The sequence below is a fragment of the Nannobrachium achirus genome, assembly GCF_963921795.1.
Source record: "Nannobrachium achirus genome assembly, chromosome: 24".
Lineage (NCBI taxonomy): Eukaryota > Metazoa > Chordata > Actinopteri > Myctophiformes > Myctophidae > Nannobrachium > Nannobrachium achirus.
The window spans coordinates 28719801-28734759 of NC_137831.1; the positions used below are offsets into that span (position 1 = coordinate 28719801).

Genomic DNA, 14959 nt, shown 5'->3' on the forward strand with positions numbered 1-14959 from the left:
CTACAGTACACAGTATGATATTTATGCCAAACCAATTCACTGATGCAATGTCAAACATTGATTATTCTAGTTTGTTTTATTTGATTTAAAACATGCTATGGGGTAAATAAATGTCATCCCCCCGTTGGTGGGTGCATGTCGTCCCCCCTTGGACTGGGAGGTCAGGGTTCGATCCCTGTCTGGGTCATACCATTGATTGATTGATTGATTGAAGACTTTATTAGAAGTTTGCATAGGAAAAGGTACAGTTTCATGACGGTACATTTCACTGGTACAAGGTCTACTAAAAGGAGATCCATGAAAAGACTAAGCTTATTTCTACAGGAAACCATTTACGTATCTCATATAACTTTGAATGACAGACGAATAGAACACAGTACTATGCAGTAGATATGTAAATAAAAAATAAAATGAAAGATAAAAAGAAGAAAACAGTGAGTCTGAACAAACAGTAAGTATATACAAAGAAGGGGCAGGGGGGGGGGGGGGGTAGGGCTGAAAACCAATGACTAAATGAGACCCAATGTCCCAATGCTTGTTTAGTGATGCGCTGAAGCGGGGATTGAACCCGGGACTCCCACTCGCCAGTCCAATGCACAACCAGTCGTGCTAATAGGGCTGAGCCCGATCAGCAGGGCTGTTGTCGCTGCCCCCTGGCTGTTACTAACTGTGAGAGTCCCGGGTTCAATCCCGCTTCTGCGCATCACTACAATCTGGCGTTGTCGGCAGGATGAGGGGCGTGGTATCCTCGCGACTCGCGTGAGGGACAGGTCCACGTTGTGTGCGGCGGTCCGCGGCGTGAAGTGTGAAGCGCGAGGGCGTCCTCTAAAGATCGGGGGGTGATTGTAGCCCCCACAGTTAGTACCAGCCATGAACCACCAGCGACAACAGCCCTGGTAATCGGGCTGAGCCCTATTAGCACGACTGTTTGTGCATTGGACTGGCAAGTGGGAATACCGGGTTCAATCCCCGCTTCCGCGCATCACTACAATCGGCACTGAGCATCCTGGGTTGGATTCGGGGTAAGTCCCTGCAACATACTGGTGCCATGTCCACGGCATGTACAGTACTTGAATATCAAGCTGCTTCATGTTACAGAAACAGGAATTTCAGCTATCGCAGGGGTTAAAGTTCTCTGTCCTGGGGACTGATTTGAGTCTTGAGGATTCCATAGGGGCTATTTATGAGATCAGTGCAGATCCGCAAAAAAATAAAATACAAACTAGAAAAGAAAATTTCGAATTAATTTTAAGTGTGCCTGCAGCTCGCTAAGTGTGTGCAACCTTGTGTAGTGGTTGGTGTTAGCATTAACATTTTCAGCATTAACATTAACATCAGCATTAGTATTTTTAACATTAGCATTTTTAGCACCAGCTTTAACATTTTAGCATTAGCATTAGCATTTTTTACATTAGCATTAGCATTTTTTACATTAGCGGTAACATTTTTAGCATTAGCTAGCATTTTAGAATTAGCATTTCTAACATTAGCATTTTTAGCATTAGCTAGCATTTGAATTTTTACCATTAGCATTTTTACCATTAACCTTTTTGCATTAGCTTATTAGCATTAGCATTTTTAACATTAGCATGTGTTAGCATTAGCATGGGTTAGCATTGGCATTTTTAGCATTAACATTTGTTAGCATTAGCATGTGTTAGCATTAGCATCTTCAGCTTGGCATTCGCAAAAGTAGCGGTTAGCATTAGCAGTTAGCCGTTGGGACTGTGGGACCACCCACCGAGTTTGAGACCATTAACATGTTGGGAAGTGGAGTTATGGAGTTATAAATTGTGAGGCAGTTATTACGTGCCGAAATTTGCAAGAACATTACCGACTTACTGACTTAAGTATGGCGGATTACAATAAGTGTTTTGCCATTGCATGGCAGGCACACTTAATAAGGGGGAGGTGTAGCGATGGCCGCGGCGTGAATGACAAAGTCGTCACAACGCGATCTCCAAACTAAAAAGCAGATCATTTCAAGATATGAGTAGGCTATTTGAATTGGCCAATTGTTAAAAGTTAACAGTACCTTGACTGACAAGTAAAAAAAAAGTATTTAATAAAGACATTGGTTTAAGAAAGCAGCTGTCTGGATCTGTAGTATGACTGTCACTGTACCTTTTCATAATCATATTGGTGCAAAACCTTTACACAATCCACATATTGAGTAAAAGGCCTATTTATTTTATATATTATATATTTTTTTTGTATATCTGTATCGGTGATGGGCCCCCCTCTCTTCTATCGGATCGTATCGGTTCACAAAAAAATCGGTCGGACACTACACGATGGGTGCAGCAGGTGTAGCAGGTATATTAAATATACTGAATGCATTCCACCAAATTCCCTTAAGCTGGCCGCACACTAATAATTTAATCGGGCTATTTAATTACCCTCCCGACAATCGGGCTGCCTCCGACTGAAACGGGCCCGACTATCGGGCATGAACGTCGTCTAGCGTGAGGTCTGACAGATCCACTCGGAGCCCAGCCGAGTGGCTCGGAGGACGATCGGGGGTTGCCCGACTCTTTTCAAACATGTTTGATATTTTCCTGGATCAGTACAGGTCTGGAAGACTGGAATAGCAGCAGGGGACTGATTGAAAATAGGTACAGCAGCCGCTGATAGACGCAAGTCTCTGAGCATACATATCTGAGTGACAGAGCTATCTCTTTTTCTCTCTCTACACACACACACACACACGCACACGCACGCGCACACACACACACACACACACACACACACACACACACACACACACACACACACACACACACACACACACGAAATCAATCAATCAATCAACAAAGACATAAAACTAGGCCAAACCAATTAGTGCAAGTCTGGACTCGCTAATAACTTTCCAGCTCTGCTCTCCTCCTCCAACTCCAAGTTACATTAAACTTATGGTTCTCACTCTCAAATGTATGATAAACCTGTGCATTCTCCATGTTTCCACCTCAAAATGCTGGATTACCAACCTTTTACAGTTCTTCAAATGGACCAGATAGAACCGTCCTCTCTTTCTCTCTCTCTCTCTCTCTGGGACATTGGATTTGGATCTCCGTGCCCTCGGATCTTTTTTTAATGATTATATTTGATTGATCCATCCGCCCACACCGCGATAATTTGTTAAAAGACAGGGGAAATCATGATTGAAAGCCTAGGCCATGGCCACTAAAGTAAAAGCAGACACTTGCCTGTCTTGAACTTGAACCTGTCTTGAACTTGAACCGTCCGTGGTGGAAGCAGCCTACAACAGCAGCTCACCCCACGTCAGTCACTTTCTCTGATGGTCTGTGCACGGTGCAGTTATGTAATCTCTACTCCTTTCAAGTTCCAATTGGCCATAGGTACAGCGTGTAGCTTAATTAATGGGCCATCATCAACTCGTTGTTTGATCTACCAGCTGGGTTAACAACTCCTGGCTACTCCGGGCACAGCGCGCCCCGCATATAGCCAGGCGTTTCGCGCGCACAAGTATTTTAACAGACAGCAGGTTTAGAAAATATGCGCGCACGTTACCTTAACTATTATAAAATAAAATGACTTCATCAAAACTGACAATGATAACCTGGAGCGGACTTGAAAGAAACAATGGATATAGGCCTAATAGGCCTGTCCTTTTTAAAGCATTACAGTAGCCTATATTTGGGACTGAAAACTAGTTCCCCCCCCCAAAAAAAGCAATACACATAAATACACTGCTTATTATTTCAAATAATGATCCACATCCATCCTCCCAGGTTCTATCATGATTGCTTGCGATGGGAATTAAAACTCAATGGTCGCGTTTATATCAGCAGAAATAGTCACTACCAGTCAGTCACAGACTGGAGTGGGAACAGCACACGAGTGCAAGTACACGCCCACTGCCTGATCTACAAACCCTACAATGTGGCGCGGAGGGACGCAGTTTGATCTTGGAAATCTAATGTTCTGTGCGCCACACAGTCATACGACTAATCATAAATCAGGCACCATGAGAAGCAGACAGCACGCAGCACGCAGCAGTGATAGAGACAGAGAGGGTAAAAGTCAGAGAGTTGAACAGAGGCATGGATTGACATGTCAAAACGTGTCAAAGTGAACTCATATGATCATAAAAATGGGACACAATTGAAGCGTTTTTTTTTTTCTCCATTGCGCGAAGCGATGGTGTGTTGTGTGGATAACGTTTATGTGTTGTTTTGTGCGTGTGTGTGTGTGTGTGTTGCAAGGCGAAGAACAGCCCCGTGACATTTTGTATTTTATATTATGTATTATTGCTTTGTTCAGGCCCGACTCAATCTGAATAGAATCCTGTAGCGTGCGGAGCGCCCGACTGTTCAAAACGGCTAGTCTGAGCCCGTTTAGATTATCTGGTAAAATAATCTGAAGAAATTATCCTGTAGTGTTTAATTATACCCGATTCAATCGGGCCCGATTATCTTGTAGTGTATTGCCAGCTTTACATTGTTATTTGTCACTTTTATTTTGATTTGATAGATCATTTTTGGAGCCTACATATTTTATTTTGAAGTCCTCACTTCTACCTGTGTGCTCTCCGCCTCCCTCCTTCCTCAGTTTGTTTCGTTTTGTGCTCTCTGGATATTTCGCTTCTAAAGTTGTTTTAAGAGAATATAACCGATGTAAACTGTTAAAAACGAGATCATAATGTATATCTAATTATCTATGTGTTGATGTGTAATCACTTTGCAAGAGTTTGGGTGTTTTGGCGAACTTTTTGTCTGTTTAACTGTTAACTGTTTTGCAGTACTTGTGAGGACTCACAGCAGCAGCATGCAGCATGTTTAATGGTCGTCTTTCCTTCATCACAGACTGGGGTGCTGCAGACGACATGTAGGTCTATTAATGCTGGTGCCAGGCCTAGAATTTCGTCTTTTTAGGGGCAAGGCCACTTGGCCTTTGGTGTTGTCCATTTTTTGAGGGCACAAAGGCCAAATGCTAGGGCAGGAAGGCCATCAAATAAAACAAGATTTTAGTCCATTGAAATAATGAATTGAATTTAATTGAATTTAAGGGTTAAACTTACTGCATTGAAAAAGATGAAGTCTTAAAAATGTATATATCAGTTTAGTTTAGTTCAAGATCACTAAACCTTTCTTTCCTTTTTTTTTACCATTTTGAAAAACATTTTTGAATATTTCAAATAGCTGATCTCACAACATGCCAATGTACAGGGGTCATCACCATGTCAGCTTGTGATGGACATTTTAATAAATATTTTATTTTTGTCACAGACATACAAAATAACTGTCCAATAATTTTACAAAATAACATATATACTGTATCATATTTGGCTAAATGGTTGAAATTTCAGTTCCTTAGTTTATTTATTTTTCTCAGTTCTCTGTCTGCTGGAAATGTCTCGTCAAATGATGTGTGGTTTGTCCGCAAGTTCTCTTCCTTCACCATCTTGCTGATGAGACAAATACTTGACAGAGCTCCATCCAGTTCCATGTATGGTACACAAATACGTAAGGCTTCACTTCCTTCTATAGTAGTCAAATGATTTGTGGTTGGTCAGAAAGAGTCTTTCCAAGTTCCCTTTCTTCACTATCGTGGCATAGTTTTTGCAATTCATTGACCCATCAACAAATATTGTTTTATTCTTTTGTCTTTTGCCAAACTCATGTCTTGTCTTGTCTTGTCTTGTCTTGTCTTGCATTGCATCCTCACCTGATGCAATCATGTAGCCAACACGACTTATTAATCATCCTGACACTTTACCAGTCCCCAAAATAATTCAAACAAATGCTTTATTATTATTATTATTATTATTGAATGTTTAGGATAGATTATGTACACATGATAACCAAAATACTAAATGTGCCACGGACTTGTCCATGTCCGTGCCACAGAAACGTTTGTCCATGTACAGACATGTTGATGACCCCTGCCGATGTAGATCGGCTATTTGAAGTATTTTAAAATGTTTTCCAAAATATAAAAAAAGAGGCAAAGAAGTTTATAGGGATAGGGGTACAGGTAAGGCCACTGTGGCCTCAGGTCATGCCATTGGTTTGAGGGGCACAAGGCCAAACTGAGGGGCAACGACAGCCATGGCCTTCATGGCCTCCCTGAAATTCCTGCCCTGGCTGGTGCATTATTTATTTGTTTGTTTATTACGTTCATTTATTATGTTCCTGTTGCTCCCCTTATTTTGGTCAATTGTGTTTTGTACTGTATTATTTTATTGTTTTATTTACTTGTCTATTAATATGTTCTTTTCCAGCCAATGGTAGGCTACACCTATAGTCTCTAAAATAACTGATCTAACAAGCTCACAATGCGTCACAGCGTGACGTGTTTTGAGCTTGTAGATCTGCTATGTTTGCTGAATTTTACCCCCTGAAAATGAACGCTTTCGTTCAAGGCATCCAGACCAAAACACATACAGGGTTAAATCTGCCTTTTATCATACCCCCTCATACCTGCTTTAGTCGATTTTTGTCATAGCTGCCCCTGTTGCTAGATTTCGGCTGCACCTGTTGCTAGATTTCGTGGGCCCTCTCATAACTAACACAGAGGATTGTCCTCAGGCGAGTGCGGTTATTTCTTTAGCTTCAAAGTTAGTATTTTTTTATTGGATTGTGTTTACACAACGTCCTGAGGCCAACCAAACCGCTGTTTTGACCTCACAGGCACCCTTACTTGTCAAACAGCTTCTGCTCTGCACCAATAGAAAAATACTAACTTTGAAGCTAAAAAAAATAACCGCACTCGAGGACAATCCACTGTGTTAGTTATGAGAGGGCAGGTATGAAGGTGTAAGGTGTAAGATAAAAGGCAGATTTAACCCTATATGTGTTTTGGTCTGGATGCCTCCTTTAAACGCCAAGTAAACAAGTTATTTTCAGTCTGTCCTAAAGGAAACAATTATTATCCCCAGTGTTTCTTGTGACATACTGCATCTTTCCCTAAACATAATTTGGTTTCCTGTGTCCTTGCATTCATGGGTCAGTAGATGGCGTTCTGGTCTCTGAATGAACCTGTGTTGCCATGTCTGCTTATAATAAGCTATTTGTGTCTTTAAAAATAGTGTAGTTGCTTATTGGGCTTACTTTCTAATATATGTTAAACCAGTTCCCAAATATTTTCATATCAAGGACCCCAGATTAACATATTTGTCCACAGTCGTAGACCCCCATCTGAAAATATGTGGTGCCAGGGACCTCCACACAGATTTGTGTTGTTAAAATGTTTCAAAAATATATATATGTAAATAGCAAATATACAATGTGTCGCAATGTGACACATTGTGAGCTTGCTGATCTGCTATTTTCAAATGAATGCAAAGTAGCTTTTCATAGACCTGGCCACTTGTTTCTTTGGTAAAATCTGGCAACAGACAATTCCCTGTCACTTCCTTTCTTGGGAGGAAGTGAAAAGATGTTTTTGAAGCAGCACACAGAGAAAAACTCTCTAGCGCCCTCTGTAAAAGGCAATGGCACCCTCTGGGGCCAGGAATAAGGTGAATAGAGCATCGCAGTAGGCGTGGTTTACTGGTTCCACTAAAGAATTTCCTGTTCATTTCCTCATAGACTTTCATGAAAATATTTATAATAATTATGTTAAGCCTAGAACCAAGCCATCCAGAATGACAGTGAATCATGAACAAGAAACCTTTGTTTCTATGAAAAGAAAATTTAGAAAATCGCTAAACAAAGGGTATTTATTAAATGTAGTATATCAAATAATTAAATATAAAAATATGTTTTTATATAATAATAATAATAATAATGCATTTTATTTAAAGGCGCCTTTCAAGACACTCAAGGTCGCCGTACAGTTTAAAAACAGTCATTAAAAACAGGCAGAAGAAAGCATACATCAACATGTTATTTACAAAATACACAATATATCATATAGGATCAAAGGTTTTATGGTTGTGATTCACTGGAATCCTGGATGTCTTGGTTCTAGGCTTACCATAATTGTTACATTTTTGTAAAAGTCTAAGGACACACTAACATGGTGATTTTTAGTGGAGCCCGGAAACCACTTCCACTGCGATGCTCTATAGAGACACACGGGCGCCTACAAATTCACGCCCACAAGTGAGACAGCGGCCCCACTTCGGGTAAGGGACAACAGTGTTCTGCAGATGTCAATGCGATCCTTATGAGAGGCATTGTAAAATACCGTAATTTCACTGGTTGAATACTGAGGTTGTAGGGATTTTATTTGTGTTCTAAATAATGTGTCACAGTTGTTTGATGTGTCAGTTTTTAAGTGATATAACTCATCACAATATACAACCCACAACAACTATAACATACTTCATCCGTGAGTCAAAAGTGCTAGCATTGGAAATCTTAAATTTAAGTGGTCGCATGGTAAAAACGTCACAGACAAATCCCTTGATTTTTGAATACGCAGATACGCTTCTCTCTCATGTATATTAGGCTATTTATTTTGGGAAATCATCGCATCTTGCTTCTTCCATCTGGCGTTTTGCTAGACTTCTTGATTAATACTAACCTGGAGAATTCACTCTAGTAGTTGAAAATGTTGGGATCTTCAAAGTCGGCCCTCATAAACGCACAGCAGTAAAGACAGTGATGTCACTGAAAAGCGACAGGTTCTTTGTCTGCTGTCTCCCCTCTGCTCTGTTAACATTATGGGTAACCCATTCAAGTGTCAAATTAAATGTGACATTTATCTAGGAAACAAGAGGAAATGTTGGCAGAGTCAGTACATAAATTTGGAAACATATTTGAATTTAAATCAATATTGTCTTCATTAATTTCATGTAGGATTATTTTAAAAGTAGGCTAACTGTGAAGGTTAAAAAACAAAGCTTCTTTGCTTTGTCTGGATTTGAATAAATCACGGTCCACATAATGTTTGATGATCACTATGATGACGATGATAATGAGTAGCCTATTTAAGTGGTAGAAATGAAATGACTGCCTCCGATGTGTTTTGTACATGTGTTAGATAGTAGGCCTAACAGGACAATGTGATTGTGAAGTGGCTCATGTGTTATGACCATTCATACACCTACACGGTGGCAGGCCCGGTGCCAGGAGACAGTAAAGCAATAAGCCACAAGAGGCGAGTGGTTACCGGGGGAGTATACACCGGCTGAGAGGCGTTGGGAAACACGAGGCGCAGCCGAGTGTTTCCGACCCTCTCAGCCGGTGTATACTCCCCCGGTAACCACAAGCCTCGCGTGGCTAATTGCTTTTCTAAAACGGTCACAATATTGCAACATGAAAATAATAGCATTGCATTATTTAAAGAAAAAAGTACACTTCTCCGCCACCAGGAAGAGACATGTCCTTGCGTTTACCAGCCACAAACGGGACTTACGGAAGCCAGTGTGTGTTTACAAAGTCACGTCATTCTTTTTGCCAAAAAAATAGGGAAACAACACTTGTGTTAGATCAGTCTCATGTTAAGTAGTTAAGAACCATATTCGATCCATTCACATGTTTATTTTCATCCAGATTTAGCTGCTATGTGGGGGTGAACATCACATCAAAAACGCTAGCATAGCAACCTAAGCTAAACAGCCGAGTGGTGCCTGGAGAATAGAGGGCGCTTGTTGCCTTTACAAGCCCCGCCCGGAGCCATTCAGTCACTGTCCTATGCATGCGGGCGGTGCTTAGAAGCACCCGCACGGCAGGATTTGAGTGGAAATCAAACGCTCGCTTCTCTAGTTCAGCCTCACGGCACAGCGGAAAGAAATAACGCACCTGGCTTTGATATAAACTGATTCAAGGTATGGGTTACAGTCTCAGGTATACCATGGCAACCAGCCAATCAGAATCAAGGAATGGAACTAGCCGTTTTAGAATAGGCTATTTAAGCTTAGTACGGTGACGACAGATGACAACGCCAACCGGAAATGATCAGTGCTCGATAGATCAACCTGCCGCCGTAGCAGCCGGCTGTACTACGCCAGAAGGTCCCTTTCCACGTTGCGCCTACAACGCCTGCTGTATAGTCGCCTTTGTTTTCGACTATTTGCAACTCGGTATAACCGTTTTCACTGATACGTGGGGGAGTGGCAAGGTGGTCCATGTGAGCTGGCGACTCCCCTCTTGCCCCCCTGCACCGTGGTAGTTTTGTTCTTGTAGCAGGGCTCCACTGGGGCCATATGGAGCATTGTGTTGTGTTCTGTCAGCGTCCGCCTCAGGGAAGTGAGGCATTGTTCCATTTAAATGTAAAAATAGCCTACTGCCATGCTGGGTTTGATCATGGCTGAGTCCAGGGGTGTCCCACCGAATTCTGGGCCCTGGGTACAAGGATTCACTGCAGGCCCCCCATGAATGTTCTTCATGGGGGGAGGGGGTTTAACCCATTTAGACTGGAAACGCATTATGGGAGAGTGTTTTCTGCTGGTATTTCAGTCAGAGTGTATCAAAGGGTGCGTTCGGAAATGCGCACCGGTTCTGGTTAGGGTTAGGGTTAGTTTTAGGCATAGTTTTACTGAGGTTAGGGTTAGGGTTAGGGTTGGGATTAGGCAGAGTTTTACTGAGGTTTAGGATTAGGGTTAGGTTTAGGCACTCACTACACTGAGCACACACCCGGTGCGCATTTCCAAACGCACCCTTTGATACACTCGGACTGAAACACCAGCAGAAAACACTCTCCCAACGCATTATTTCGCATTATTTTGTGCTTTAATTATTGAAAAATAGCAGATATACAAGCTCTCAAGCACTCGGTGCCGCGCTGCGAGCTTGTAGATCTGCTATTTTTTTTAAATGGTGAAAATTTGTACAAGTCTTTGAATATTTCAAATACTTCTGTGTTTCTAATTCTATGTCAGTGGTGCTCAAACCTTTTCATGTGAAGGACCCCCAAAATGATATGTATTTGGCCATGGACCCCCATCTCAAAATATTTAGTTCCAGGGACGTCCCAGAAGCAAAATCTTAGTTGCAATTGTTCGCTTAAAAAATACATATATTCAAAGATTTGCACACATTTTCACAACTTTTCAAAAATAGCAGATCTACAAGTTTGCAGCGCTTAAAAATGTAGTGAATGATGCATGAGCTGATGAGTGTGTACTTGCATTAAGTCCAAGCACACACTGGGGCCAGAAAGTGTCCGTAATGTGGAAGTACCAAAGTTAAAATAATCACATTTGTCAAAGATATAGGCCACCAAAGTTGCAAACCTTCTCAAAAATAGCAGATCTACAAGCCCAGGACACATTGCACTGGAGATTGTCTATTCTCAAATGGCCAAAATTTAAAACAGGATTTAAATGTTTAATGGATGTTTTTGTATGCTATTAATGATCAAATACGCATAAACTAAAGGTGTCAAATAATTGTATTGGAGTAAAACGTTGTTGGCTAGGATAGGTTCACTGCTCAAAAAACAAGGTTTACGGTTGTGTAGACTAAATTAAATCTTTCCATAAACTCCATCTCCTGCTCAGCAGCCCAAAATGTACCCAACATTAGTATGTGTGAGCCCCCTGCTGGGGCTGCTGTCAGAAATCACACCTCAGAGATCCCAACATTTCTCCCCTGTGGGAGGGAATAGATCCCCCTCTCTATTACTGAATAGTTTTAGCTCAGTAGCAAGTCAGTAATTGAGAGGGGGATTATTTTCGGTGGCTCCCCCACTGAAAATGTTTGTGTTTTTGTTTTTTGTTTTCTCTTTGTTTCTTCTTTTTGGATACGGCCAGATACGGGCATCTTTGAATGACACCTTCTCCCTGTGATGTGGCTGCCCTTAGTGGTTGTGGCCCTTGCTTATGCCAGGAACCGGCCCTGGGTTTCAGAACTGTCCACAGCCTTCCTCTGAGACAGAGTGGAAAGACAAAAAGGGTGCCATATGCCATCTTACAATGAGCATTAGGACCAATAACAGTATATGAAGATAGTTTGGAAATGGTTGAACAGGTCCTTTAAGTACAGTATATAAAGTAGAGATACATTTATTAAAATGACTAGTACCACTCAATGTGGCCACATTAAGCTGTAGCTGCATGAATCCATAAATATTGTGCCTTCTCTGAAAAAAGTACAGGAGCAGGTGGAACATCAAGTTAAAGGAAGCGATGGCGGTAACACAATGCAACACTCCTGGTGGAATTTAGCAAAATGTTTTCCAAAAATGTTCAACAAGCAGTCAATCAGTAATAGTGAAAATAGCAGATCTGCAAGCTCGCAACGCCTCACATTGTGAGTTGTGATCTGTTATTTTCACTATATTTGAATAAGGCTTTTATTTAATGACTGATTGAACGGTTTTGAAATATAAATATGAAGTGCTTCAGGACCAAAGAGGCGCTATGTTACACAACCCCCTTCAACAACAATCCATATTTCTACTTTAAAAAATAACTTTGTTTGATCTTTCACTATTTGTATCTTTCTTATTCAATGTAGAATATGTGCACCATCTATTGGACATATTGTAGAACTACTCCACCTGACCTACTACAATAAACATCATGCCAATGGAAACAGTGAGGACTGTTTATGGCTTTTTATCCTGTATATATTATATCTATTTATTTCCCCTTTATATTATGTTTAAGAGATCAATGAAGTAAATGTAAATGTCTATCAATGGGTGACAGAGTGAAGACATGTGACCAGCGGTGCTGTCCTCAGTAGAGATCCTGAACACAATGGAGCAACTTCAACTTCCTGAAAAGTCAGATGAGGAATGTCCAGGTACAATGGCATTAGAAAAGAAAGAAAGGATACATTACCCTATCTTATGTTTAAAAGAAAAAAATCCTAGTGACACTACTGACTACTGTGACACATTATTATAAGAAAGAGTTTGATTTTCTTTCAGGAACAGTTAAATTAATTATTCAAAAATGCTGTATAGCTACATAAGTTACATGGATTCATATGAATGTGTTTGTCCCTTGTTCAATGTCTGTATGTGTATTTTATCAGCCCAGAAGTTGTTTTAAATCCTCCTCTGATTTTACAAAGTGCATTGATTTGTGTTAGTCATGTAAAACTGAAGTTATTGCATTTACTTGTTGTCTCTGAAAGTTTGTAACATTTGATGGGATAATTTTTACACTCAGCAAATGTTATTAACACTGATGATTGTATTGTGCAGGTCCTTCAGTGTTACCTGCAGTTCCTCCAGCTCAAGTCAACGCCCAGAGTGGAGGCATAGTGATGTATCCTAACATCTCTGGTCACATTGGTGGTTCTGTCAACATCAACATCAATGTCAGCTCCACATCAGACGGAGACAGAGGTACATATTTTAGTCTGCTCCACAAGAGGAACAATGTAGGTTATTGTGATATTTTCTACTGTAAAGATATGAATGTCATATTGGCATAATGCCATAATGTCCACTCACTGAGTTTCATTATCATTATCGTCTTCTCCATATGCAGGATCTGCACAGCCATCCGAAGCTAACAAGCCTGCCGAGAGCAGTAAGAACGTCTTAATTTACAGCATTTCATCACAATATCACAAAGTGATGGCAGCACATGATAACATTTGAAAAACTGTACAATAAACACTGGGAGTGTAGTAGATTGTCACTTGTTATTGCTTAAGGATATTTTCCTATAGTCTTCTTGATGATTGGGGGGGGGGGGGGGGGTGGGGGGTGAAAGCAATCTAAATTTGATCAGTTCTGATATGTCTAGCACTAGCCTTATGAGTTGAACATTCAGCAAAAAATAACCAATCTAGAAGCTCACACCGCACAGCATCACCACTGTGATGCGTTGTGAGTTTCCATCTATTTTCAGCAAAGCTATATTTAGTTTAGCCCTCTGGAATCAGGTCAACTAAATTGCAAGGCCACGTGGAAATGTTCAACTATAGAGTTTAAGTGGTTAACCTGAGAATCACCAACCCTTCTCATTTGTGTTCTATAATTACCATAACATGCCCTCAATGATGTATTTTGCTCTTTTGTCCTTTAGCAACTCCTCCTGCTGTGTATCAACAACGATTCAAGTCTAAATTGAGGAAGAAATTTCAGGTTTTGTCTACAAAACAAGGGAAAAAAACATTTCTGAATGACATTTTCTCAGACATCTACATCACAAAGGGTGGGAGTGGCGAGGTCAATAAAGAACAAAAGGGCAGACAGATTGCACCAGGATCCATGCAACCAGCAGAAACAGACAAGATCATCAGCATGGAGGACATGTTCAAAACCTTACCTGGAGAAAAGGGCCCAATAAGAACAGTGATGACGAAAGGAGTGGCTGGCATTGGTAAAACAGTCTTAGCAAATAAGCGTGCTCTGGACTGGGCAGAAGACAAAGCCGACCAGGATGTCCTCTTCATGATTCCATTCACTTTCCGAGAGCTGAATAAGAAGAAGGACAAGGTTTTCAGCTTGATGGAGCTCCTTCATCAGTACTTTGGTGAAACCAAGATGGAAGAAATCTGTGGCCCCGACGGGTCCGGAGTTATGATCACCCTTGAAGGACTGGATGAAAGTCGGCTTCCTTTAAACTTCGAGGACAATGAGATCTTGACCGATGTCACAAAGCCGGCCCCCTTGGACGTGTTGCTGACAAATCTCATAAGGGGGGACCTGCTACCCTCTGCTAAACTCTGGATAACCACTCGACCTGCTGCAGCCGATCAGATACCGACTGATTATGTTGACAGGACGACAGAGGTCAAAGGCTTCTCTGATGCTCAAAAGGAAGCGTATTTCATGAAGAGATTCAGTGATAAGGATGTGGCCAAAACAATCTTCTCACAAATCAAGAAATCACTAAGCCTCTACATCTTGTGCCACATCCCAGTATTCTGCTCTATCATTGCTACCGTTCTGGAGAATGCGTTAAGGGAAGGAAAACAGGATGAGAAAGGAGCAACACCTAACACCCTGGCTGCAATGTTCATCCATTTCACAGTGGACCAATCCAAAAAGAAAGATGAAAAGTATACCAACAGCAAACAGAACAGCAATGTCATTCTCTCTCTTGGAAGAATGGCCTTTGACCAGCTGGAAAATGGCAACC

At 41.2% G+C, this 14959-nt stretch overlaps 2 protein-coding genes across 2 annotated transcripts in view; both read left to right on the forward strand.

The window, feature by feature from the left end:
* Window positions 1–13945, forward strand: part of LOC308280199 (protein NLRC3-like) — a gene marked incomplete at both ends in the record, with an annotated part of 86268 nt that extends 72323 nt beyond the window's left edge. Inside the window, 2 exons of the mRNA XM_080720462.1 lie at window positions 13069–13247; window positions 13901–13945. Coding sequence (XP_080576588.1) covers window positions 13069–13247; window positions 13901–13945 — 224 coding nt within the window. The remainder of the gene's footprint in view (window positions 1–13068; window positions 13248–13900) is intronic.
* Window positions 13946–14085: 140 nt separating this feature from the next.
* LOC308280200 (NLR family CARD domain-containing protein 3-like) overlaps window positions 14086–14959 on the forward strand; it is a gene marked incomplete at both ends in the record, with an annotated part of 11786 nt that continues 10912 nt past the window's right edge. Inside the window, one exon of the mRNA XM_080720463.1 lies at window positions 14086–14959. This exon is cut by the window's right edge and continues 718 nt beyond it. Within this exon, the coding sequence (XP_080576589.1) occupies window positions 14086–14959 (874 nt within the window).